General features: G+C 51.4%; 2 protein-coding genes across 3 annotated transcripts; one reads left to right on the top strand and one right to left on the bottom strand.

Annotated features, from left to right (window-relative positions):
- Window positions 1-54: 54 nt before the first annotated feature.
- ISM2 (isthmin 2) lies at window positions 55-14535 on the top strand. Of its 2 annotated transcripts, none has more exons than XM_015865229.3 (6): window positions 55-903; window positions 8840-9100; window positions 9456-9807; window positions 10196-10336; window positions 10511-10588; window positions 11021-14535. In XM_015865229.3, the coding sequence occupies exons 1-6, from the start codon at window positions 763-765 to the stop codon at window positions 11536-11538; spliced, it is 1491 nt and encodes a 496-aa protein (XP_015720715.2). In that variant the 5' UTR covers window positions 55-762; the 3' UTR covers window positions 11539-14535. The 2 variants fall into 2 exon arrangements, with proteins under 2 accessions (XP_015720715.2, XP_015720716.2); XM_015865230.3 differs by having other exon boundaries at window positions 280-903; window positions 10517-10588; window positions 11021-11685.
- Window positions 14536-19218: 4683 nt separating this feature from the next.
- AHSA1 (activator of HSP90 ATPase activity 1) lies at window positions 19219-24273 on the bottom strand. Its single transcript, XM_015865195.3, has 9 exons — window positions 24133-24273; window positions 23850-24040; window positions 23638-23720; window positions 23169-23286; window positions 21519-21607; window positions 21075-21209; window positions 20616-20717; window positions 20048-20099; window positions 19219-19632 (listed from the first exon to the last, which is right to left on the bottom strand). Exons 1-9 carry the CDS (start codon window positions 24210-24212, stop codon window positions 19460-19462), a joined length of 1023 nt encoding a protein of 340 aa, XP_015720681.2. The 5' UTR covers window positions 24213-24273; the 3' UTR covers window positions 19219-19459.
- Window positions 24274-24276: the final 3 nt, after the last annotated feature.

The raw sequence follows: 24276 nt of genomic DNA, 5'->3' as shown, positions 1-24276 counted from the left end.
CCCTCCGCGCCGCTCCCGCCCCTCCTCGCGTCACGCGGCCGGGCCGGGCCCCATCGACCCGCGGCCGGCCCAGCGCCGTGCGGGGGCTCCCCCGCGGGGCAGGGCCCGGTGCCGCGGGGCCGGCGCCGAGGAGTCGAGCCGGCGGCGGGGAGCGCCGCGGAACAAAGGGGCCCCGGGCCGGGCCCGGCGGCGAGGCAGCGCCGGGGAAAAGAGCCCGTCGGCGGCCCCGCGGCCATGCCGTGCCGTGCCGCCGCCGGGAGGAGGGGAGGAGCGGCCGGCGGAGCCCCGGAGGGGGCCGCGCTCGGAGGGAGCGAGGGGGGGCGGCCCGGGGGGAGCCCGGCGCCCCCGAGCGGGGCGGAGGCGCGGCGGGGCCCGTCCCGGAGCCGTCCCGCGGCGTCGGCAGAGGAGCGGCGGCCCCGGGGAGTGACTCCGGTGGGGGAGGAGGAGAAGAGGAAGAAATCAGAGTGCCGCGGGCACGGAGGGGGTGGGGAGGCGAAGCCCTCTCCTCCCCCCTCCCGCACGCACTTGCGGAGCTCTCGGAGTTGCCCTTCAGCATCGGCGGCACCGGGAGGCGAACCCGGCGGCGGCGGAGCCCGGCGTGACCCGGCTGCACTTCTGCTTTTTTTTTTCTTTTTTTTTTTTCCTTTTTTTCTGCCCTTTTTTTTGTTTTAATTTTTTCTTTCTAGTTTTTGTTTCCCTCCCGGTTGATTTCCCCGCTCCCTCCGAGGGCCGCCGTGCCCGTTGCCGGGCAGTCACGGAGCGATGCCGCTGCCGCTGCCGGGCGGGAGGGTGGTGCTCGTCCTCGGCTTCGTCCTCCTGACAGCGCTCGTGGCCGCCGTGCGGGGGCTGCCCGTCAGCAGGCAGCGCGGCGGGCCCCGGGAGAGGAGCTCCAAGCTGGCCGAGGTGAGCGGGGCTGACGGGCGGGGGCCCAGGTGGGAAGCGGGGAGCCCGGCCCGGCACGCGGAGCTGCGGCTCTGCCGGTCCCTCCCGGCTGCGTGTTCGGGAGGCAGCGGGGCAGAGCCGCTGCGGGGCAGAGCCGCTGCGGGGCAGAGCCGCTGCGGGGCAGAGCCGCTGCGGGGCAGAGCCGCTGCGGGGCAGAGCCGCTGCGGGGCAGAGCCGCTGCGGGGCAGAGCCGCTGCGGGGCAGAGCCGCTGCGGGGCAGAGCCGCTGCGGGGCAGAGCCGCTGCGGGGCAGAGCCGCTGCTGCCGGCGGCTGCTCGCGGGTATCCCTCATAGCAGCGGCGTAATGCGAGCAGAGCGGCTCCCAGGTACGGCGTGCGATGGTCGGGAACGGGGAGCGCTGTGCCGAGGATCTAATGTGCGAGGGATGCGTTTGGAGACGGAGTCCGCCGCTCCTGGTGCACGTGGGGAAAAGCGTTCGTCGCTGGGTGACCTTTCAGAGTCCCTTCCAACTCAGACGGTTCTGTGATGATTCCGTGATGAATTGAGAGCGGTCCTGCCCGGTCTGAGCCGCGGCAGACGGCACGAGCGCAGTAGTGCGGTGGTTAAGGAGAGCCGGAGTGATTTTGGGTCATAGGCACAGATGGTTCGTGTTGCAGAGCCGATAGGTCCGGTCTCTATGGCAGCGGGGCCGCCACATCTGGAGTATTGGTTACACTGTGGGTAATGCCCTGCAGATGTGGGCAGGACGGAGGGGCCCGCAGGAGAAAAACAGAAGTGATGGAGTGGGGCAGATGGACGGCCACAGCCATGGAACAATTACCGAGCGATGACTTATTCTAATTAAACGTCTTTAAATAAAGCAAACATTTTTTCCTCCGTTTAAATTTAAATGGGATTTTTTATAATCTCTGCTGAGCCCGAGTCGCCCTTCTGGACTAAAGCGATGTAGAAGAATTAAAAGGCCCTTGTCACATTTTTGAGCTAGAGAGTCTTTTAGCTGCAGGAAGAACAAGCAAAGCGTGATTTACGGGCACGGGCGGCTCCGCAGCAGCTCACGGTGTTGTCCCCAGCTCACGTGTAACGCTCCAGGTTTGGGTAACAGTGGTCGGAAGAGCTGGTGTCCCTGTGGGGACAGCTCGTCACTTTGCTTAATGCCTTGTTTGTTTCTGAAGTCAGGGGGTTTAAATGCAAAATATGTTTTGATAAACTCCCTGGATTCCCAAATATTGGCTTTGAGCATTGTTGGTGGATGTTTGGATTCTTTCCGACTGATACAAATCAGTTCCAGTGCTCTTCTAGGAAGCATGCAATGAGCGATGCTCCAACGCAAGGGGAAAGCAAGCTTTAGGAGTGAGCAAACTTGTGTTCACTGATACAGCCACTGTGTGTAGCTGTGCACAGGGTGCCCGTAACAGCAGCAGCACCAGCACTGTGCTGGCAGTGTCTCCTGCAGTGCCGCTGTGCCATGGGATCCAGCAGTGTGCTGTTGGAGCTCCCCTGTTTTAGGCCGCAAGCAAAGCTGTTCCAATGAGAGGTAAAAGGTGGTGACAGAAGAAATGCCAAACAGCGTCAGGGCTGTGCTGGTTGTAGATCGTGGGCTTGTGAAGCTCCTGGTGTAACAGCTCGTGAAAGTAAGGAAACAAGAACAGTGCTTGGTGTTTATCGGTTGCATCCAGCAGTGAGAGAAGCAGAGGGGAACAGTTTGGGATGAAAGTTGTGCTCTGAGATGTTCTGCTTGCTGAATAAAGTCGTTGTGGCAGCTCTGATCAATATCACAGGCAGCTGGGAGCCCAGGCTGGAGGAGCACATGGAATTAAGTGCGGCATCAGGGGGTGTGTGCCTGGCACTGCAAGTAGAGAGAAGGCTCCCAAGCCAGGTGGGTCGGCTGTGCTGGAAGGAGGCGGCTGGATCTGGAGCTGCAGGGCCATGGACCAGGTCCCTCAGCAGCTGGCAGTGCAGGCACACTGCATTGGGACACTGCAGGGACAGGAGGGGTCTGGGTGGCACCGCAGCCCCGGAGCCTCGCAGCTGTCACTGCGCGGACAGCCCGGCTGCATCAGTGGCAGTCACTGCCTGCGGATGTGCTTTTTACCTTTTCATTTCTTCAGCAATTAAGCGTTCTTGTCCCTGGCTTTGTCCTTGGCGGAGGTCGGATTTGCGGGCACAAAACGTGCACTGAAGCATCCTTCCGCCCTGAAAGGGACTCTTTGTGCGCGGGGAGGTACTTTACCCTTTGTAGCAAATTTCCTTTTGAGAAGTGCCAAATTATCTTAGTCAACACAGTTGAAAACCCTCCCGCCCCGGGGCTGAGTCGGGCACAAACAATGGGAGCTGGGTGCAAGGGAGCTGCGCCACCGGGGGCTCCTTCCTTCTCACTGTGCAAACGGGGCTGCGCGGCCCCACAGCCAGAATCAAAGGGGTTCCTGCAAAAGGCACATGGAGGGGAAGGGATTAGGTGCAACCCCTCTGCCGGTCACCGCCCGGCCTGTCCTGGCACAGCGGCTGTTCCTGGAGAGCACCCCCATCTCCGCTCCTGCTGGCTTGAGCCAAAAGTCCCCACTGCCCCCCAGCAGCTGGAGCTGGGGCTGAGCGCTGGGGATGGCGTTGGGCTCCTGCACACCTTAAGGACTGGTGATGGCAGCTGTGCCTCCAGCCTCAGTCCCCTCCATCCCAGCTGTGACACGTGAGCGTGCTGGTGTAGGGCACGCACCTAGGATTTCAAGCTGGTGCCTTAGGAAGGAGGAAGGAGCCTTTTGCTTTCCATGGAATCAGTAAATGTTTTTCCACTCAGGATAATTCCCAAACCGCCCACCTGGCACTTCCCCGTGGGCAGGGTGAGGCAGGCTGGGTCACTCCGTGTTCCCAAGCACGTGGCAGCTGCAGTCTCGGTGCTCAATGAAAACACCAAAGCCAAGAGGCAGGACAGGCGGCAAAGCTTCTGTGTAAAAAAACTTCCATTTCAGACAGAAGTTTGTAAAAGTGCGAGGATTTCTTTATTAATAGATCATTTCTGAGGGAAACATTCATTAGGCTGTCCCTTGTGCAGCAGGATGGGTCGATCTGAGGAGCTGTACAGAACCTCAGAGATGAAGACACTGGAAGGGTGGTGACCCACCTGCCCAGCAGCCCCGAGTAGCTCTTGGCTGTGGATTGCATTTGTCTCCCAGGGAAGGACATGGCTTCAAAGGGACAAAACAATGTACATTCCTCCCAGTTATTGCTGCTTTTGCTGAACCCTGGTGCTCCCAGCTGGGCCAGGAATATGTCCTGAGCTGTGGCAGCCATCATTACGCAGGACCATTCTCTTCTTGGGAAAAGGAACTCCCAGCTACTTGTCAGGATCTGCATTGCATTGCGTCGGCTGTGGGGAGGGGGGATGGGGACACTTGCTCTGCTCTGTTTGGGGGTTTTGGTCTCGGGGCTCTGCCTGAGTTGCAGTGGTGGAGGAGGCAGCAGCTGGAGCGGTCAGAGGGCTGCAGTACCCAGGCTGACAAATGTATGTCATTAGCTGGAACAAGTTAATGGATACTGGAGCACGTGGGGTTTAGAGCTGCAACAAGTTAATGGCAACTCAGTCAGATGCATTAAGAGCTTATGCGTATTACGGCTCAGCTATGTTAACAGAAAACACGTGCCCGAGCAAGGGGTTTACCTGAGAGGACCAGAGGGTATGGCTCTGTGGCTCTGTCTGTCCCCCTCTGCCTGGTCCCTTAGAGGCCCTGGTCCTGCTCCCATTGCACTCTGTCCTGCATCCGACCAGCTGGGCGGCTGCAGGATCTGGGGGGGCCTTGTGGGTGAGGTGCCCCCGCCTGCAGCATGGCCTGCCAGGGCTGGCCTGTGAGCTCAGTCCCTCGGTGCAAGGAAGGCTCGAGGCTTCAGATGCTGCAGGGACACCTTGGCTGTGCCAGCTGGACATCCTGCTGGCCCCATTTGGTCCTGCACACAGCCACATGCTGTCCTGGCTCCCCACAGCCATGTTTCTATGTCTGCCCTGCTGGGTCTGGCTCTGCATCAGAGACACTATAGTCCCGGACCTTGGAAGAGTTCTGAGACTGCAGTTGCCACAGTTGTGACAATAAATGGGGGACGTGAGGCAGCCTTTGATGCTGCCTCCTGCAGCTCCCTCCTAGGGACAACTGGGAGATGGCCATTTAGAATGAGAATGTTTCCTTATGATCTGAAGTATTTTGATAACTGTGAAAATTATGGACGTGAGGGTGTAATAATTGTCTGCTTGGCTCTGTTTGCTGCCAGCTCCTACTGGTCCATTAAAAACAGGATCTTCCCACTCCAGAGTGATAACCAAGCGCCTCATCTGTTCCACGAGCACTTACGGAGCTCTCCCGGAACATAAAGGGAGCTGCTTGTGTCATTATTTAACAAAACAAAACAAATAAAAGAGCTCACAAGTTGATCCTTGGGCAGACAGGTGAGTAGAGCAGTTGTGAGATCTTGGTCCCATCTTTTACTTGCATCACAGCCTCCGTGCAGGCAGGACCGTAGCCAGAATGGAAGGAGTGCAGGAGCACTCCCATGCATAACCTGAATGTTGCCTCTCAGCTGACTCTCACTTGCACAGATTTCAAACTAGATGAGTTTATGTTCCCACTGACCAGCTTGGGATGGGGGCAGGCAGAAATAGCATCCATGTACAGGTTCCATCGGTGTTTTGCCCCCTGGGAACTGACTGGAGTGTTCTTGGCTTTGGTTTATCCTGGTAATAAAGACCAGCTCTGCTCAGCAGAGGTGCGAGGAGTGCTACCACTGGGTTCATATGAAGAACTCTGGAAGCCTTTGTCACCTATAGAGATGCTGTTGGGGGAGCACATATTTGGTGATATGGGTAGCAGCAAAGTTTTGTCCTAGGGCAGCCTTGCACAAGGACTGATCTGATGCTTTCAGGTTTTACTCTGCTTTTTTAACACGGGGTTAGTTCAGAGACTCAGAGGGTTTTTAGCCAAGTTGCAGATTTTAAGATCAGAAGAAACAGTCAGGATGCTGAGTTTCTCCCCAACATAGATGCCTTGTGTATGTTTGAGCCAGTACCTTGTGCTGGGCTGTCACAAGAGGTACAGCCTCTTTCCTTGTTAGCTTGTTCCTGTGGTTAGTCACCTACAGCATCAAAACATGATCCTTATTTTTCAGCTACATTTGTCTGGCTTTGACTCACAAACATCGGTTCCTATTATGTGTTTCTGTTCTGGATTAGAGTCCCTGGTACCTGAATGGTTGTTTCCTTAAGGAACAAGGAAATCAAATGATCTCTCTATCTTTTTAACCCGACAAATGAATTGTACAAGTCTTTCACTGGAAAAATCTTTCTGTCCCCTGGAACTGTTTTGCAGCTGTTCTCTTCATCATTTTCAGATTTCCAAGCAACTTCAATAGAGGTGTTTGGACTAGAAACGGGTACATATCGGCTTTTAATCTCTGTTAAAAACATTTGGCCTTCCCCACACCTTTTCCATATACCCTGTCACCGCTGTTAGGTACAAGATGCACATGGCACTGGGTTGAATTGCTGACAGGTTCCTTTCACTTCCTGATGTCTGTGCTGAGTTTGTGCCCCAAGGTGTTCAGGTGACCCTAAACGTGGGAGAGCTGGGATTACTTGGGAAGAGCTCCTGGGCTGATAGGAAGGCAAATGTGATCCTGCCTCTTGGTTTTTATAGCCTTCAGCCTAAGCATGGTGTTTAGAAATGGAACCACATGCTGTTTCTTTCCCAGCCAGGTAAGACATCACTGGGTGTCATGTGGACAAGGGAGGAGCTGGAGCTGGAGCTGGGCTGTGGCAGTTCCTGGTTTGGTTTTTCCTTTGCTAGTACAAGCTGGTCACTGAGGAAGGCTAGAGCTGGGCAATGGCCAGGAGACACTGATGACTTCCAGGCACTGTGCTCTCTATTTCTGAAGTGTGGTGGCAAACTTGCTCTCTTGAATGGTAGGAGATGGGAGCTGCCGACAGCTGGGTTTGCTGCAAGATGGCCAGGTTTGGGCTAGAGAGGACAAGCTGGGTATGACCTCATGCACAAATCCCACGCAAACGCTCTGTAAACAGGATTGTTTTAGCTGCAAACAGGCAAGGTCTTCTTTTCTGTGAGTCACCTGTGGGGCCACCCAGGCAGATACCTGCAGGTGCCTTTGTGTCCCTATAGGGTCTGGGAGCAGAGGGAGTTCTGTCTGCCCAGTAACACTCCCCCAGCCTGCTCTTCTGTGACACTTCTACATTTTCCCTGTGGGAACAGGACTCTGAATTTCTTGAGCTTGTTTGGGCGTAAAATCTGAATTAGGCACTGGGTGTAAGTTTAGAGACTTGGAGTCTGCTCCTGGCTCAGTCACTGTGATGTCCTTGGGTGAGCTCGGATCTCATTGCTAGAGACTTTCGTTTCCACGTGTATTATGTTTGGGTCCTCTGTGAAAGGAGCTTACCCAGCCCTGTTAAGTTTGTTGCAGATTATGCACGAGCTCCAGCGACTCAGGGTTGCCGGCTGTGCAGTGCCCGGGGGCTGCATTCAGCACACACAGCTGGGAGCAGGCCTGGTGCTGCAGGCAGTGCTTTGTGGCCAGTGCTTGCCGAGCACACGAGGCCATGGTCAGCCTTCCCCATCTCGCTGGAAGGAGCTGGAGGCCTCGAGGAGGGGCAGCAAGGCTGCTCTTCTGAACCCATCTGGTGAAGTCTGTCACAGGCTCTTCCCTGCACCCAGCCTTCTCTGGTCAGCAGCCAAGGGACCAGCAGTGTCCCCGCTGCTCTTTTCCCTCCCCCGGGGATGGGGAGGGGGATGCGGGCTTTGATGTGCGGGCACAGGACTGGGGACAGGCTGTGTGTGCTCATGAGAGCCTGGCCGGGCTCCAGCTGCCTTTGAAGTGCTCCAGTGATCAGGATGAAAGGGAGGGGAGTCCTTCTCCAAACCATCTGGCTCTAATTGCAGGTAGAAATGCCTCTCTGCATCCCCCATGGGGAGGGGCACGCCGCTCTCTTGGTTAATCCCGCCACTCTCGTCTGGACTGGTGCGGAGAGCCCAGAGCTTGGGAACAAAAGGAGGTTTCATCCAGGCAGCCAAAAATAGATGCCGCTGGCAGAGCTGCCAGGGCTTTGGGCACCTCTGCACCCAGTATGGAGCTGCAGGGCCCCAGGGAAATTCCCAGAGAAACCCATGCCATGACAGGGCTTTGCCATTTGTTCCCATCTCCAATTTCATCCCTCTGATTCACACCCTTCCATGCTGGTGCGGAGGTGAGGGCTGTGGGGATGCAGGGTCAGCCCGGCTGTGCAGCAGCCAGGGGTCCCTGCCCACTCCTGCCAGGCCACTTGGGGCTGGGCGGCAGGGCTCCGTGTGTCACTGAGGTGGCAGCGACAGTCACTGGCACTACATACAAGTCGTTTGCTTTGTTGTATTTGCCTGGGCATTCTTCCCAAGAAAATAAAGGCAGTTTGGTTGTATCAACAGTTCTGTTTCCTCCTTGCAATACTCTTTGGGACAGCATCTTAAATCTCAGTTACTTAAAGCAACACAGGTTTAGTTTTAAGTCATCTGCACTAGTATTGATACACAGAGTGATTTCTCTACGTGGGAAATCTTTGTGGCAGCTGTGTGCTCATGAGCGACAGTTGCTGTTACCCATTGCCAGGTACCAAGAAACAACCAAAAAGGGAGAACAAAGTGGAAAGACAGGTGGCACCGGGACTGGGACAGCAGAGACATGCTATGAGAGGGTGACTGATGACCTGTAGGCTGCCTGAGTGCAGTGAGGTCCCAGCACAGCGCAGACCTCTTGGTGTTAATTAATTGTTAATCATTGTTCTGCTCCATGCTGCAGTGAGATGAGGCAGGGGAGCTGTTCAGCACAGAGGAGCAGATCCTGCTTTGCTGGGCAGTGGCCACCCTCAGGAGATGGCTGGGTGAGCGAGAGGCCATCCTCACTGCCTCTTCCCCCTGCAGGTCTCTGCCTCATCAGACCCCCGTGCAGCCAGGGACGAGGAGCTGCCACCATCAGGCAGGGCACGAGGCCTTCGGCGCAGCGGGCAGGCAGGCCCGAGGCGGCACCGGCGTCGCGGGGCCACTCAGCAAACAGTGAGGAGCCCGGTGCAGCCCCAGCCCAGTGGTGCTGGCCAGGAGGAAAGCGTGCCCTTTGTGCTGGACCTGCAGAGCTTGCCAGGGCTGGCCAACGTTGACCTGAGCGCCCAGAATCCCAACATTCAGGTGAGACAAGGGGCTGGGTGGGATGTGGGTTGAGTGATTCCCTAACAGAAAAACTTTCAAGAGCAGCTTTCTATGGCTTTATGTGATTGTGTGTCTTGGTATCTTGGCAACTCTCTCAGGTGCAAATAGCACCTCGGCTTCTGATGGGCTCCATTGGCCAGCCTGCAGTGTTGCCACAGACAGTGCCTTTCACTCTGATCCTGCTTAGTCCCTCCAACAGTGAGATCTCTTGTGCTCATAGTCCTGTAGACCAAAGCAGCTATGGCCTCAGGCAGTCCTTATGCCAGAGGACATCCCACAGCTAGGCCATCAGCCATGCCCTAACTCACCACTCTGCCTTGTATCTGGCTTCCAGGTAACCATTGAAGTGGTGGATGATCCTCAGGCTGAAATGGAGATGGACTTGTTGAAGGAAACAAGCAATGACTGGTCTTTGACATCCTCTGAGTGGCTGTCCCACAAAGACCTCTTCTGGCCTCTTTTCTGGGAATACACTGACCAGGAAGAGGAGGAAGAAGAGGATGACAATATGGATGTAGGGGACAGGGAGGAAGAAGAAGATGAGGAGGATGAGGATGAAGAAGAGGAAGAAGATTACACTGCGGAATATGAGGAGGAGGAGTCCATGCTCAGTGGCGTAGGAGATGACTGGGAGCGGCGATGGCCTAGTCAGAAGAACTGGATCTTTAAGGAAAAATATAATTATGGTGAGTCCTCTTTAGCGCGGTTACTGCAGACCAGCACTGTCCTCCCCTGCCCAGCCCACACACAGCCCTGTCTCACTGTAGTGTGAGCACCCATGCACAGGGGACCCTGAACACCACGGAGGTTGGGAATGGGCAGTGATGCCTGGCTGGGTCTCTGTGGCCATAAGCAAAGCTGTGAGAATGAGAGCTTTGGCTTGAGGGCTGCCAGTGAGGGCTGGGTTTGCTCTGGGCATCATGTGTCCAGACACTGCAGGTGGCCCCATGTCCCTGCAAATGGCATCTCAGGAACAAGGTGGAGCTGAGGAATATCTGGGGTGGCTGCTGGCTCCTTCCTGCTGAAGCTTTCTGTAAGGTTCATCCATCTCTGCCTGTCCTGTGCCACATGCAGACTATGAAGATGAGGAGGAATGGAGCCCTTGGTCCCCTTGCAGCATCACTTGTGGCAGTGGCAACCAGAAGAGGACCCGGTCCTGTGGCTATGCCTGCACAGCAACAGAGTCAAGAACCTGTGACCTGCCACGCTGCCCTGGTGAGCTCCATCTCTGGAGATGTTCAAGGCGAGGTTGGATGGGATCCTGGGCATACTGATCTAGTGGATGGCTACCCTGCCCACAGCAGGGGGTTAGAAGTAGATGATCTTTAAGGTCCCCTCCAATCTAAGCCATTCTGTGATTCTTTGTTGTTTTTTTTTCCCCTTCTCAAGGAGCAGAGGGAGAAATAGTCTTCCCTACAGAAGAGACTCCCTTCAGAAGCAACAACACCACAGAGCTGTTCAACTCAGGTCAGCTTCTGCCTTGTTCTCATGCTGGGGTCCTAGTTGTACAAAACCCTGTGGGAAGATGCAGCTGGTGGGGAGGGCTGTCCCAAAGGTTCCCTGGTCTGGTGTCCAAACCTTGCTCCTTACATTGTCATGTGCAGGCTTAGCTATGTTGTATTGTCAGCAATGCTGGGACACCCGGTGTCTCCCGCAGCCAGGTAGGATGTGATGAAAGTTATCCTACTCCACGGCTTGCAGTGGTTGAAGCCAGCTTGCAGCCTACCCTCCTGCAGCTCTGCCATGGTGGGATGCTGCTGGCCTTCCCCTCCAAGGGGCCTGGTGGCTTCTGCCAAGTTTTGTGGGGTCTCCTGGTGGAGCTGGCAAGGCTGCAGACAAGCAGTGGCAGGGCAAGGAGGGGTGCTTGTGCCCTCACCCTTTTGCTGCCTTCTCTCCTAGACGTGGACAGCTGTGAGAAGTGGCTGAACTGCAAGAGCGACTTCCTCACTAAGTATCTCAGCAAGGTGCTGACAGACCTGCCCAGCTGTCCCTGTTCCTACCCGCTGGAGGCTGTTTACAGTGCTGTCAACCTGCGGGATGAGCGACAGGGCAAGAGCTTCCGCTGGAGAGATGCCAGTGGCCCCAAGGAGCGCCTGGACATCTACAAGCCAACAGCGCGCTTCTGCCTGCGCTCCATGCTCTCCCTTGACAGCACGACGCTGGCAGCCCAGCACTGCTGCTATGATGAGCACACTCGCCTCATCACCCGGGGAAAGGGTGCCGGCGTCCCCAACCTCATCAGCACTGAGTTCTCCCCAGAGCTGCACTACAAGGTGGACATGTTGCCCTGGATCCTCTGCAAGGGTGACTGGAGCCGTTACCATGCCGTGCGACCACCCAACAATGGGCAGCAGTGTGCAGACAACCCGGCCGAGGAGGAGTACCTCTCCCAGCTGCAGGAGGCCAAGGAATACTAGCCACAGCCATGCTGAGAGGAGATAGAGGACCACCATGCATCTGGCTGCTGACACATCCTGCCCTTACCCATGCTGCGAGGGCTGGAGCCATCCCTCATGCTGCCCTCCCTTGGGGCACAACTGAGACCCAGCCCTGTTGGCGGGCTCCTCATGGGGCCCAGTGGAGCAGGGTCTCATCACCTCAGTGGGGCATCTCAGCTCCCAGCAGGTTTGCTAGGGTGCAGGAGGTTGTTACTGTGTAACCCCAGCTGTGCCACCTGGGGTAGACCACCAACACTGCACATTTTTGGGCATTGCAGAGCTGGGGTGCAGGGGATGAGAGGCAGGGGCTGGTATCAGGGGGAAAGGGTCTGCTCCCTTGTACTTTTTCTAGGGTCTTGCAATGCAAGCTGTGAGTGTGCATCTGCAGTGTAGAGTGGCCTCAGTTCCTATTGGTGTCGTGCTGCATCTGAGGAGCTGGCTGGTTGCAGGCAGAGCTGCCTGGTCCTGTTGGTGCACCTGCCCTGGCACATGCTGGCCTCTTCTACAAGAGGGGATCATCCTTCTTGAAGGGACAGGGCTGTCCCAGCACTGTATGTGGAATGGAGCCTCCCCTCTCCTTGGCTATTTGCATTTACAAATGGGAAGAAAAAGGTGGAGGCTTGACAAGGTTTTGTGGATTGGTGAGTGTATATGAGGCAGGGGGGTGAATGGCCACATAGGCTTCTGTGGCAAGATCACCTTATCTCTGTAGTTTTGGCTGCTAAAGGTAGCACATGGTGCCAAAGTGTGAGAGACATGAACCTTTGAAATAGTTCTTCACAGGAGAACCACACAGGTCTGCATTGCAGCCTCTGCCTCAGTGCTTGGGAGAGCAAGCTGTCTGCACCTGTGCAGATTCCATCACCAGCCCTGCTCTGACTCAGATCCTTGGTGGCTCCCCTGCAGGCTTCAGTGCTTGGAAGCCAGTGTAATATGGCCCAGCATAGAAAGTCCTACATTTCCTACCCACAGCAGCCAAGCCACCATTTGGTGCTGTTACTGAAAGAGGAGCTAAAAGTTCAGAGCCGAATTTCTTACAGTGATGAGGATAAATGAAATGATAAATCACTGCTGGGAGCATGAAGTGTTGCCCTTTCTAGTTTGCTGCTCATCTCTTGTCCTTCTGAATGCATTCTCTATGTGGTGTTTGCCTAGACCCTCACTAAGAGACAAACCAGAGAAGCATGTCCTGGGTGCACCCTGCTACTTTCAGAGCTTGCTGCTTTGCTGAACAAGCAAACACTGTTCCAGATGAGGAAGAAACATGCTAGTAGTGTCAGTACATGGTGTCTGCAAATCCTGACAGTCCCCATCGCCACTCTGGTCTTGCCTTTTTTTATTCATTTTTTCAGTTTTACACAGGTTCTTGGCAGTTTCTCCCATCATAATTTTGGGAACTCCAGAGCTCCCGAACTTCCCACAGGAAAACTAGGCTGAGCACCTTGATTTCTGGACATCCAGTAGTTGAAATTGGCTGAAGCTGTTCTCAACTTTAATTTAGCATATGTTACACATCAGAGGAAATTAAAGAGCAATTCAAGCAAACAGGAAGAAGACTGGAGTCATGTCTGAACTAGTTGGTTACTCCATGTTCTTCTGCAGAACACTGTCAGACCAAAAGATGTCTGTCTAGGTTTGGCTGGCCCTGAGTTGGCCATCCTGTGCTAGTTCTGTCCTAATTCCAAGAGCCTTCTTCAGAATGAGTGAACATCCATAGTCAAGTAGCTCTTTGGGGAGTCTTTCGAGGACTATCTCATATAAGCTGAGTATCTCTCAATCCTCTTGCCTCAGTTACTAGTGGAATATTGTATCCATAGACATCGGTAGATAGAACTTCATTGCTGGTAACACACAAATATTAGTGAAATTATTGCTGAATTATTTAGCTGTATTTTCACACTTAGATCCACAGACCCCAGTTGTAGGTGCCATCAAAATATAGGCAGGTGCAGTCCATTTTCCAAAAGGTGTGTGGTTTTAAGATGGCAGGCATCATGTAAGGAGAAAGATGCAACCAAAAGGTGTGGATAGAGACCCGGACTATGGTAAACTTTCATCACTACTACATGCTCCCTAGCTGAAGCGGTTGTTTGCTCCCTAACTTCCCATGAAGAGATAATACATAAGGAGATGGTCCAGAGGGGATGACAGTGATCTGCAGTATTGGTTCTGGGATCCTGAGATGTGTGCGAGGAGGCTCAGTGACAGGTATGGAAGCGTTAGTAATGGAAGCAAATAAATCATGTGCTGAGCTGTGGGAGAATGAGCTTGTTGTCTTCTATTTAAGAAGAACTTAATTCCCATAAGACATGTTAACCACATGTTTCTGGTGGACAGTACTGGACCTGCGCATGGAAGGCAGACTTCTGCAAATAGTTATCTAGAAAGAGACTTTCAGTAACTCAGCCAGTTTGTTTCACTGTTCTCAAATGCAGCAGTCCTAGTAAGGACCGTTACCCAGGTATTGCACCCTCCCATGTTTATGCTGGGGATATCAGCCAGTCTAACCCCCACAAAAAGGAAACTATATGATTTCTGCAATAAATGTGCTTACCACCCAAGGGCAGAAAGCAACGTTTGTTGCATTGGGCCCCTACAAAAATCTGATTGAAAGCCAAGTGGCTGTTCTGCCTGTCTGCCCCTGTGGATTGGAAGGATACGGGCATGAACTGGAACAGGAAAAAATGCAGCAGTGCTGTTCCTCCCTTGCACTAGCACCTTACACACCGGGAGGCTCTGCAGAGCATCACAAGTAGACATTAAGCAAGTGTTTATTTTTATATGCCATCAAAGATTCTGTCCGTCCCACGGCTATTTAAGTGATGAATCTCTTACCTTCCACTCCATAAGTTCATTGTGTTGGGTTGTTTTTGTTGTTGTTGTTGTTTTTAATATATAATATATATGAAATTTATTTCTACAAGATTTCATAGAGAATTCTTTATTCTGACACTGCAATAAAGCACTTTATGTACATGTGTGTTGCTGATGTCATTCAGTTGGGACCAAAGCACACATCCTTGGAACCTTCTGTTCCATCTGTTCAGGATGATGCTGCATTGAGTGCTGTATGGGAAACTGGTAATCACAGCTTGAACCTCTGATTGATCAGCTGAGGCAAGTGTCAGGTCAGCTGTGGGAGCACAGGTGAGAGTAATCTAGCTGTGCTCCTGGAAGGGGTGGAGCTTGACTCCACCTCCTCTAGACCTCATTTAAGGGCTGACCACCACTAAGGCAGCATCTCTTGGAGATTGCTTCAGTGTTTCCCAGTGAAGACATCCATACTGGTGAGTTTTTCCCTATAAATAACCTTCTGAATATCTGTTACCATCTTTGTATCATTCCACCTTACAAGTGCTGAGTGCCCTGGGTCCCTTCACTGCTGTGCTGCAGGAACCTTGTGGCTTTGCTTTTCTATCGTATGTGGTAGTGTTGAGCATGTTTCAATAGCAGAGCTGTGTGCAGATGCTTCTGAGTGTTGTGAACAGCAGTTTCCAGTTGATCACAAATGCTCAAAGGAATCTGATTTTCCTGACCCCATTTCCCATAAGAAGGTGGCAAGGCAGAAGGACGCACACCAGGACACTTTGGATTGCTTTCATAACTGTGATTCAAATCCTGACAGCTTGAACTGTGTAATGGTGCAGAAGGTTCAGGTCTCATGTAGTTTCCAAGCTTTGTCCAACCCCCCAGTGTGTTATGGTAGATGGTTCTTTCATGTGGATTGTGTGTGACACAGCCTTTCTCTGTCATGCCATGAGTACAAAGGAGCTGTAAGATACTGATGAGGTTCAACTAACAGCAATAACAAAGAAGGAAAGGAACATGGAATGGGAAGCAAAGGAATGCCAGGGGAGGGCTACAGGAATTGAAATCCTGCTCAGGATGGAAATCCCCTACAGTATCATTGGGGTCTGCTGGAAGGTACACTGCCTGTGCCTTCGCCCTGATGACAGGATTTATTCCATACTCAGCCCTCACAGGAGCACTCTGCTTCTAACAGGTGTTGTGCATGAGAGCAGATGAGGAAAACCCAACATCTTCTCAGCTGGAAAACTGACTTGGCAAACAAGCTCCATAGCCAAAAGCTAATGATAGCAGAAGGATTAGCAAAGCTTTCCAGGGAATCACAGCTTTTTGTGGCTGTTAATTTGCTGCATAAATTGTGACCACTTCCAAGCAAGCTCTTGTTATTTTCAGCTGTTTTCCCTCCCTTTTTCTTACTCCTTTTGCCTTGTTCTGGCTGCTCATCTGTCGAAGTCTATCCGGGACAGCAGCGGGTGGCAATGCTCCACAGCTGCCTGGTGCCATTGCTGGACACACTGCTTCTCTGGCACCTAATGTGCAGCAGAGTGGAGCAGCCTGGGGCACAAGGTCTGGCCTTAGCCTGAAACACAGCAAAGTGTGGTTGTGATGACAGCCCTTGTGCCTTGACTTAAACCTGAGCCTCCAGAGATGAGAAAAATACCCTTCCAGGCAGAAATAGAGCATTCTAGCCTGCAAAGGGTCCTCACTGTAGCAACACATCATGCCACAGAGGATGGGCCCCCATGTTCACAATCAGGAAAGGAATTTCTCGCCCTCCTTCCTCTGCCAGGCAGCAGCCAGCTGCCCCTCAGAAATGCCGGGGATGAGCCCAGCTGGCGGGGCCTGGCCTCTGCTTTGTTCCAGATCCTTGAAGGTATGTCAGCTATTCTCCTCACCCAGCATGGGGCCTGGCAGTAGGGACCACAGCTCTGCCTTGCCAGGCCCCACGCAAGGACCCCAGATGGTCTGATCCCCAGCAGGCCCTGCTGGGCTGTCCTGCAGGCACTGGCTCTGGGAGCTGAGCAAGCACTTGGTGGGACCAGCATGGGGCCTCTGAGGTGCCAGGAGAAAGGCATCCCCCAGACATCATGGCCTTTGCATCCAGAGTGGTGGATCACAGATAATGGATTTATATGGAGCGTTCTGAAATTGCGTAGCCCTGCTGTGGGGTGTGAGTAAATCATCCCTCACCAATGGGTCCTTCTTCTGGTCTTAATGCTTTTCAGAGATGGAAGGGTCACATTATTCCTCATCTTTACTGTTCTTGCAGGGAGTCACATTTTCCTAGCAGCCAGCCTAAATCCTTTAGGTTTTAAGCCTGGTGCATCTTATCTGCAGCGGTCACAGAGAGCATATTATTTCCTTATTTGCTCCTACCTCTCACATATTTGCAGACTTTTATTGCTGCAATCCCTCTTCCCCTGCCTTGCTCCTCTATCTTCTCATCTCCAGACTAAACAAATGCTGTCTGTCAGGTTTTCCTCAGAAGCTGCACTCATTCTTGTTGCCCACTGCTGGACTTTCTCCACATAAGCCATGTCTTGCTTGATGCATGCAGGCTCAGAACAAAGCTGTGGAGCTGTCTTAATGCTCTGTGGAAAGATTTCTTCACAGAGCCTACAAACAGTGACCCGCTTGAGCAGCTTTTGTTCTCTTCTGTCATTATTTAAATCTACACTCTTTTGAGAATTCACCATAACCCACCCAGCTTAAATGTCATTCACAGCCATGCTCCAAGCCTGTCTTTTCCCCCTGTGTGCACGTTACTGGTTGTTCCTGTCCCAGTGCAAAGCTTTGCAATTCAACAAGGTCAAATGTGTGTCTGTTTGTTTGTTTTCTCCTGAATCACTTTCCAATTTAGTCAAGAATATTTTCAACTCTCATCTTGATCTGTGAGGACTTCATGGCACCAGTGGTGCTTTAAATTATTTCAGGCTTTTATCAGTTATTCAGGACTGAAATGTACTGGGGTCATTAGAGCTCTACTAGGCCTTTCCTGGTCCACTTGGCTCTTGCTAGTAACACATCTGCCAAAAGCAGCATCCAGCCTCTGGTGGCAGCCAACAGACATTGACAAGAAAGAAAGAGCAAAGAGAAAGGCAGGTGTGTTGCTGCTTCCCTGACGTGTTTTCTCTGCTGCCAGCAGCTGGTGGCCAGGAGACCTCTCAGGCCAGATGTGGTGGATGTTTTGTTTAATAGCCGTTGGCTGTTTTTTTTACTTCTTCTTCTTCTTTCTCATCTTACCTACCCCTCTCTCCCTGCCCCAGATAGCTGAGGTTCTGCATACTGTGTTTGGATCTCCTAATGCTTCCAAGCAAAGCAAAGGTCTAGGGCACCTCATTAGCATCTGTATGACTGCACCAGATGTCACCTTTAGATGAACAGGTGGATACTTTGCTGAGAACAAGCAGACTTTCACCAGCATAAAGTGATGCTCAGCAGCAGTAATGGAAGGTATTGCCACTCCTGTGCCCCAGCGCAATGAGTATATCCTGGTACCTTCTGTCCCTTGGCCAAAGTGCTAGCTCTGAGCCTGGTGTTTCAGCACAAGCTCTCCTTCTTCAGGGGGGGTTGAATTTCATGCACTGTTGCAAAGAGCAGCCCCAGCCTGCCTACCAGTCCTGTGGGGGCTGCCAGCCCAAGGGGCATGGAGCCAGCTGGGGCAGCACTGGCATAACTCACAGCTGTCAGTTCTGCTGGAAGATGAGCCCTCAGCCTTTGAGCAAAACCCAGAGCCTGAGGCTGCTGGCTGAGGCCAAAGCGTGTCCTATTAGAGTAGCAGCAGGATGCCCAATGTAAACTCAATTTGTGATGAAAGGAAGGCAATTAAAATTCCACTTCAGCTGCCTTCCTGTCCCACTTCCTAGTTTTCCAGCAGCAGGTGATTAGCTCAGCCTGCCTTCTGCTGCCCTTGCTCAGCTGTGCCAGCGAGGCCGTGCAGACAGCAGCACTGCTGCCACAGTGTGGTCAGCAGCCCAAGCACTGCCGGTACAGTGCAGTTCAGGTACTGGGTTGGTTCAAGTTAACTTAGAATGAGCTTATCTTCTGTTTTCAGATAATTTGGCTCTTCTCTTATCAGAGCTCTTATGTTCTCTGTGAGCATATATGCTAGCCCAGATGTTTCACAATGCCCACGTTTCAGCCTGGGATTGTCTAAAATCAAATACATGCTGTGCAGTAATGTCAGTACATGTATACCATGTCAGCCTCCTGCACCCTGCAAGACACTTAAAGGGCTTCAGAAGACACCTCTGAGAACAAACTGCACCAGCAGATGAGCAGTTGTCTCTTCCTCCCCCACAGAAGCAACAGCTGAAGTGGGGTCAGCCAGAAGAATTGCACCTTGTTTATTTTAGGGGAACAAATCCCACCCCCGCTGAGAGACTACAGTTTGTTTTGGCCTGAAGCTCTTGGAGGTAGCTGACCCTTGCTGAAACCATCGTGTAGGTGGTGGGAGTTTCCCCAGCAGTGGTCAGATGATTTTCTTGGACACTGGGTGACTAAATGATTGGCATTCCCATAGTGCGGGCTGCTGTAAGTACATGAAAGGACTGAGTAAAGAGAGGGATATGCAAGGGAGGAGAGGCACGGCTTTAACAGGATCTTAGATCCCTTCAAAAATGGCAAGGGTTTGAAACATTTATTAGCAGATCAAAAGCAGAAAGAAAACAAGCAGCTGCTCAAACTAAAAACTGCACCAAGCTCATGCCCTCTGTGCATCCAGAAATGAGAAGTAAATCACATTGGGATCAACAATCCTCGTTGATCAGCGTATTTCCAGACAGATCCCTTCCTCAGTCTGGCCACTAAACCTTTGAACTTAAGCCCATCTGAGGACACAAGTACGCGGTGTTTTTTTTTTTTAAGTTAGGTTTATTTAGCAATAGAAGTATGTACATGTAAGAGAATCCCCTGCAGCACGAGACATGCATGAAGCAGCGAGGGACTGAAAGTGGTGCTGCTCAATGGCTTTCCTCATCACCTGTCATCCCACTCTACCCAGCAGCAGGGCCAAGATTAGAAAGGGAGAGGTGAGAAATTTATCAGTCCACGTGGCAGAGATCTTCAGGCATCATCTTCTTAACAACCATTATTAAAACAAGCGGGCACCATAGCCAAATGTCTGTTTAATACCCTCAAAGTAGTAGCGCTGCCAGCCTTGCTTTGTTCTCTCCTCCTCACTGGCAGGAATTCCCTTGCCTTCCAAGCACACCTCTGTCTCACCACCTTTGTCAGTGAAATTCAAGGTAATTGTTGCAAAGTGCCCTAAAGGAAACAAAACAAACCTGTCAGCAGGGTGCAGTACAGCACTTCATGTCCTGAGGAGCTCCTTCTCTTACAGAGCACCATTTACAAAGACTTCTCAGGATCCTTCCAAGAAGGATTTATTTACCACAGCTGCAGGCCTTCCTTACAAAGAGAGGTTGGAGAGAGCTCCATTTCCATGGGGTTCAAAGCAGCTGCAGTTGCAGCCACAGCCAAGCAAACGGAAGCTGCTACTTCATTCCTAATCCCTACCTGCTGCATTGGTGGTAGCTCATGACTGTGACTTGACTGTGTAATGTATGAGCCTGGCTAAGACACTCTGGTGACTCCCCAGAGTGAAGAGTGGCAAGCAGGGCTGGAATTCTTCAAACACAGGCTAGAGCTGTAATACCACAGGCCTATTTGGACAACTTACCAGCTGGCCAAGACTTAAATCTCCATTTCATAACAAGTTGCTTCTCAGGGACCTTAAAAACAAAGAGAGTGAGAATCAATCTTTATTTTTGCAAATTTTGCCATCTAATTGAAAACAACTGTAACTGTGCTTATCTGAAGTCCTTAAAAGAGTCTCCTGAGAACACCACAGACTGATTTTAAATGGCCTTTTCTTTCCACCCATCTTCCTGGAAAATAGGCCAGGCTGAAGCAGATAAGGAACTCAGCCCAGAAGAATAAAATGACAGGAGGTATAAAGATGAAAAGGGTCAGTTACTACAATTAACACCTCTCCCATACTCAATAAATAATAAGATAGCACAGATGCAGGACAGATGCAGGACTAGACGACAGCTTTTTTCCCCAGACCTAAGTCCCCATACACAGACTCATACAACAAGAAGCTCTTCAGTAGCCACAGCAATTAACTAGTGGGACACAGCTTAGGGAATTGTGACTAGCAAATTGAAGGACTATTGAAAAACTGCTTTTTCAAAAGCAAAAAGGCTGCCCCAAAGCAAGCTGCAGCTGCATTAGTTAATACTTACTAGGTCAACAAACTCTCCTGTGACACTGCCATCCAGCAACTGAAACTTGCCTCCTTTTTCAGCCTCCAGGGCTGCGTTTGCGTGGGTGAAAGCTTGGACCATCTGAAAAGAATTCAGGAAGAGACCTGGGTTACTTGACATTATCTGCTTGCAGAATTGTTGCCTAATACCTTCCATCCAGCTACAAAACTTCTGGAGGAGGAGGTAAGAATAAGTTCTTCACCAAGGAAAGACAAAAACACTGCCCTGGCCAGAAAAGCAAGGCTACAGCTGATACGGCAGCATTTTGCTTACCAAGGGAAAAGAACCACTAGCTCTCACTAGCAACTGTTCTACAGACCAGCTTTCTTATTCCATTCACATGGATTATGAGTGTCCAAGAGAATGCCTTTAAAAGCTTCTTAGGAACAACCCCCTATGTGCAGCAAACAACAGTTCTCAGAATGAGCCTGGAGTTACCTCTTGAGTAACGAACACCCGGTAGAGCTCTTCAGGAGATGTTAAGAACGTGTCCTTCAAGCTGATCTTACACGTAGGGATCTTGACTCCTATGGACTTGGACTGTGCTGTGGCAGTACTGCTGCTAGCAGCCGTCTAGCAAAACAACAAACAAAACTGGAACACACCCATTTCTTGCTCCAAAACCTCAACAAGCAGTCACGTATCCAACAGAAAAAACAAAGCCCTTGGGAAAAGACGCAATACTTTGAGTACAAAGAGCAGATTTATCAGTCTGCTTGAATGAAGAAATATCATGTGCCACAAACGGCAAAAGGCCTGCACCACAGACTGCTACTTAGTAAGCACATATCCTATGAGCAGAAGCTGCTCTTGTAAGCCCCAGTATCTAATAAGCCATGCTCTCTGTCAGAGTTCCAAATGCACGTGTATAGTTTTATTTACCTTGTTGTCTTTCGCTTTAGGTGCCACCTGAGGTGCTGTGTCCGTATGTTCACCATTCACTGTGGGCAGTATCATGCCCTGGGTGAATTCTGGAAAGACAGAAATGTGCTCATGAAACTAATAAAAGATCAAGCGAGCCTTTTATCTGTTCTCTGAAACACACAACTGAAAAGGCCTTCCTGATTTCTGCCCCGCTTTTGCTATCACCCACATCTTGAAACCAGCTAAAAGAAATCAAAATAAAGAAGAAGCAAACAGGTCTCATGTCACACCCACTACTCCCTACCAAAGGCTGTAACAAATCTTGTCCACAGTAAGAGTTAGGAGCTTCTTTTCTATGCCTAGCCCAAATATACACCATCTTACTCTTGGCACTTTCACATCAAGGTTTGCCTTGCACTCACATTGCTTTTTTCCTCTCACTCTCCAATACAAATAGCAACCAGATTCCAAGTACTTTTATCTTGATCTACATCAATCATACTTTTCCATTCCTTTACAGACCAAGCTGTCTGTCCCTTTTTCAGACCACTGTAGCACAGAATCAAGTTACTTCCAACTCCATTTTCAATTTATCTTCTTAAGCAACATAGCAGTAATAAAACCTGGAGCCCAGGGGAGTTCCTACCAGTGCCCTGTCCAGCAGTACTTGTGCAGCTCCACTAGAAGTTTCAAGCCTCTTTTGTCTTTATGTTTGCTTTTTATCTAGCTCTTTCACTTCTGCCTTTACCAATTAAAGAACGGTTGGCTCACTCCTTCCTCTTCATCTGTTCACATTAGCAAAATTCCATCATACATCAGAGCTTTATTAAAAACTGTATAACCTTGCATGCTGCAATATTTATTTCCCACCAACTACTCTTTATTCCAGCCCACAAGATCACGTGAACCTGTTCAAACAGCATTCTCATCTTCTTTTGGGTGACTGCACCTTCCAACTTGCACACAAACTTAACACCCAAGGAAACCAAAATATGAGCCAAGATGAGCAACCAGCAGTGGTTTGAACATAACTTGAACGACAAATGGCATAATACAGTAAAACAGATATAAAAGTAACTTTAACATTTCCATCCCATACAACAGCGCACAGCTGAACTCAACCAAGGCACACTGCTGGAATCAGTTTATATTCTAAGTAAACGTTTTGTTCCAGATGCTGAGACAGTTCACTCACTGACAACAGCAAAATCTGCAGAGCTATTTCAGGTTGTCAGTTGCTCTCAAACCCAAACAGCACTACATGCCTTTAGCAGCGTAACAAGAGAGAAAAGCCATCTTTGGTGGGAGAGAGCAAGATGAAGCTCAGATTGTACCATGTGTAGTACGTGATGTTCTGCACTGGTGTGGTAATAAAAACATCTTACTGGCTTTGTTTCCCTCTATCACTGAGCTTCACTACGCAAAGGACAGCCATGAAACACTGTTAATGATTGGATCACCACTGAAGGCAGTATTTCTGGGTTGTGCTACAGTGCCCAGAGATAACACCAGTTCTTGCCAACTACTAACCATTTCCAAGAGACACAGAGGTGTCTTGTTGCACAGACACCTTCTTGAATAGATGGCACGAGGAACTGGTACTCCCTCCTCCCTTCACATTCAACACTAACCCACCCAGGTCTCATAAGGCCTTTTCTTCTTACATACCTGTTTTAAGAGTGCTAATGTAAGTTTTTATTGCTTCTCTGATTTTTTTTGCACCTTCTTCCTTCATCAGGGTCTTCAAGTCAGTGTCAGGCTCATCTTTAGCAAGGCTGACAAGGATCTAAACAAGAAGGATAGATGCTTGTTAACAAACCAATACCTATACAACCCTTTCAATGCTTGATACAACACCACAGAGGGACTTTAGCTATGCCTTCAGACATAGGCAGCACATCTTTGAAATCTTTTGCTTCACCTACTGTCAGCCTATATTTACATACACATCTACCTAAAAACTTTCATATCTGATGGATTCCATACAACTAGAAAACTGAAATTCAACAGACAGACTGCTAAAGTTATGTTGTATCTTTAACGTTCAAAGTTTCTACAGAAGAGGGATACTCATGTTCTGTGGATTCCTCCTAAACCAGAGGGGCACCCAGAAGCACCGGCCTGCAGCTGGGCTTACCTCCACTTCATCAATGTCATTCTCATCCGAGAGATTAGGAATCTCCACGTAACCTTTGTACTTCACTCCTGTGGTCGAGGTGCCTACAACGACAATGGTTTTGTTCAGATTAACGCTTCCTACTCCAGCTGCTCCACACGCAGCCCCGTATGGTATCGCAGCACTTTGTAAGCATCAGTCATCTCGCACTTGGACCGGCCGCCACCACTCACCCGTCCAGGCCAGTTTGATGGCCCACTCGTAGAAGAAGATGAGCTTTCCCTTGCGGTTGTTGATGGAGGCCTCCCCGTCCAGCTTGCTCACCTCGGTCACCTCGCAGGCGCCCTCCTCGCCCTCCACCCTGACGGGCAGCAGCAGCGCCTTCAGCCGCTCCGTGGACCAGTTGGACGCATCCCGCTCCGTCCTAAGGGAACAGCGGCCGCCGTGACGCCCCGTGCCGGGCCCCGACCCCCCCCGCCGCTCCCATCCCCGCGCCGTCCGGGCGCTGCCGCTCACCAGTGCCAGTTGTTGACGTTGGTGGCGTCCGCCCGCTGCTCCACGATCCACCGCGGGTCTCCCTCCCCCCACTTGGCCATGGGTCCCGCCGCCGCCGCTCCGACCGCCCGTGGAAACTGCTAGAACCGCCGGCCCCGCGCCACC

This window comes from Coturnix japonica, chromosome 5 (assembly GCF_054131305.1).
Source record: "Coturnix japonica strain WE chromosome 5, WE-NBRP24, whole genome shotgun sequence".
Classification (NCBI taxonomy): domain Eukaryota; kingdom Metazoa; phylum Chordata; class Aves; order Galliformes; family Phasianidae; genus Coturnix; species Coturnix japonica.
This window is presented reverse-complemented; position numbering and strand designations above follow the sequence as displayed.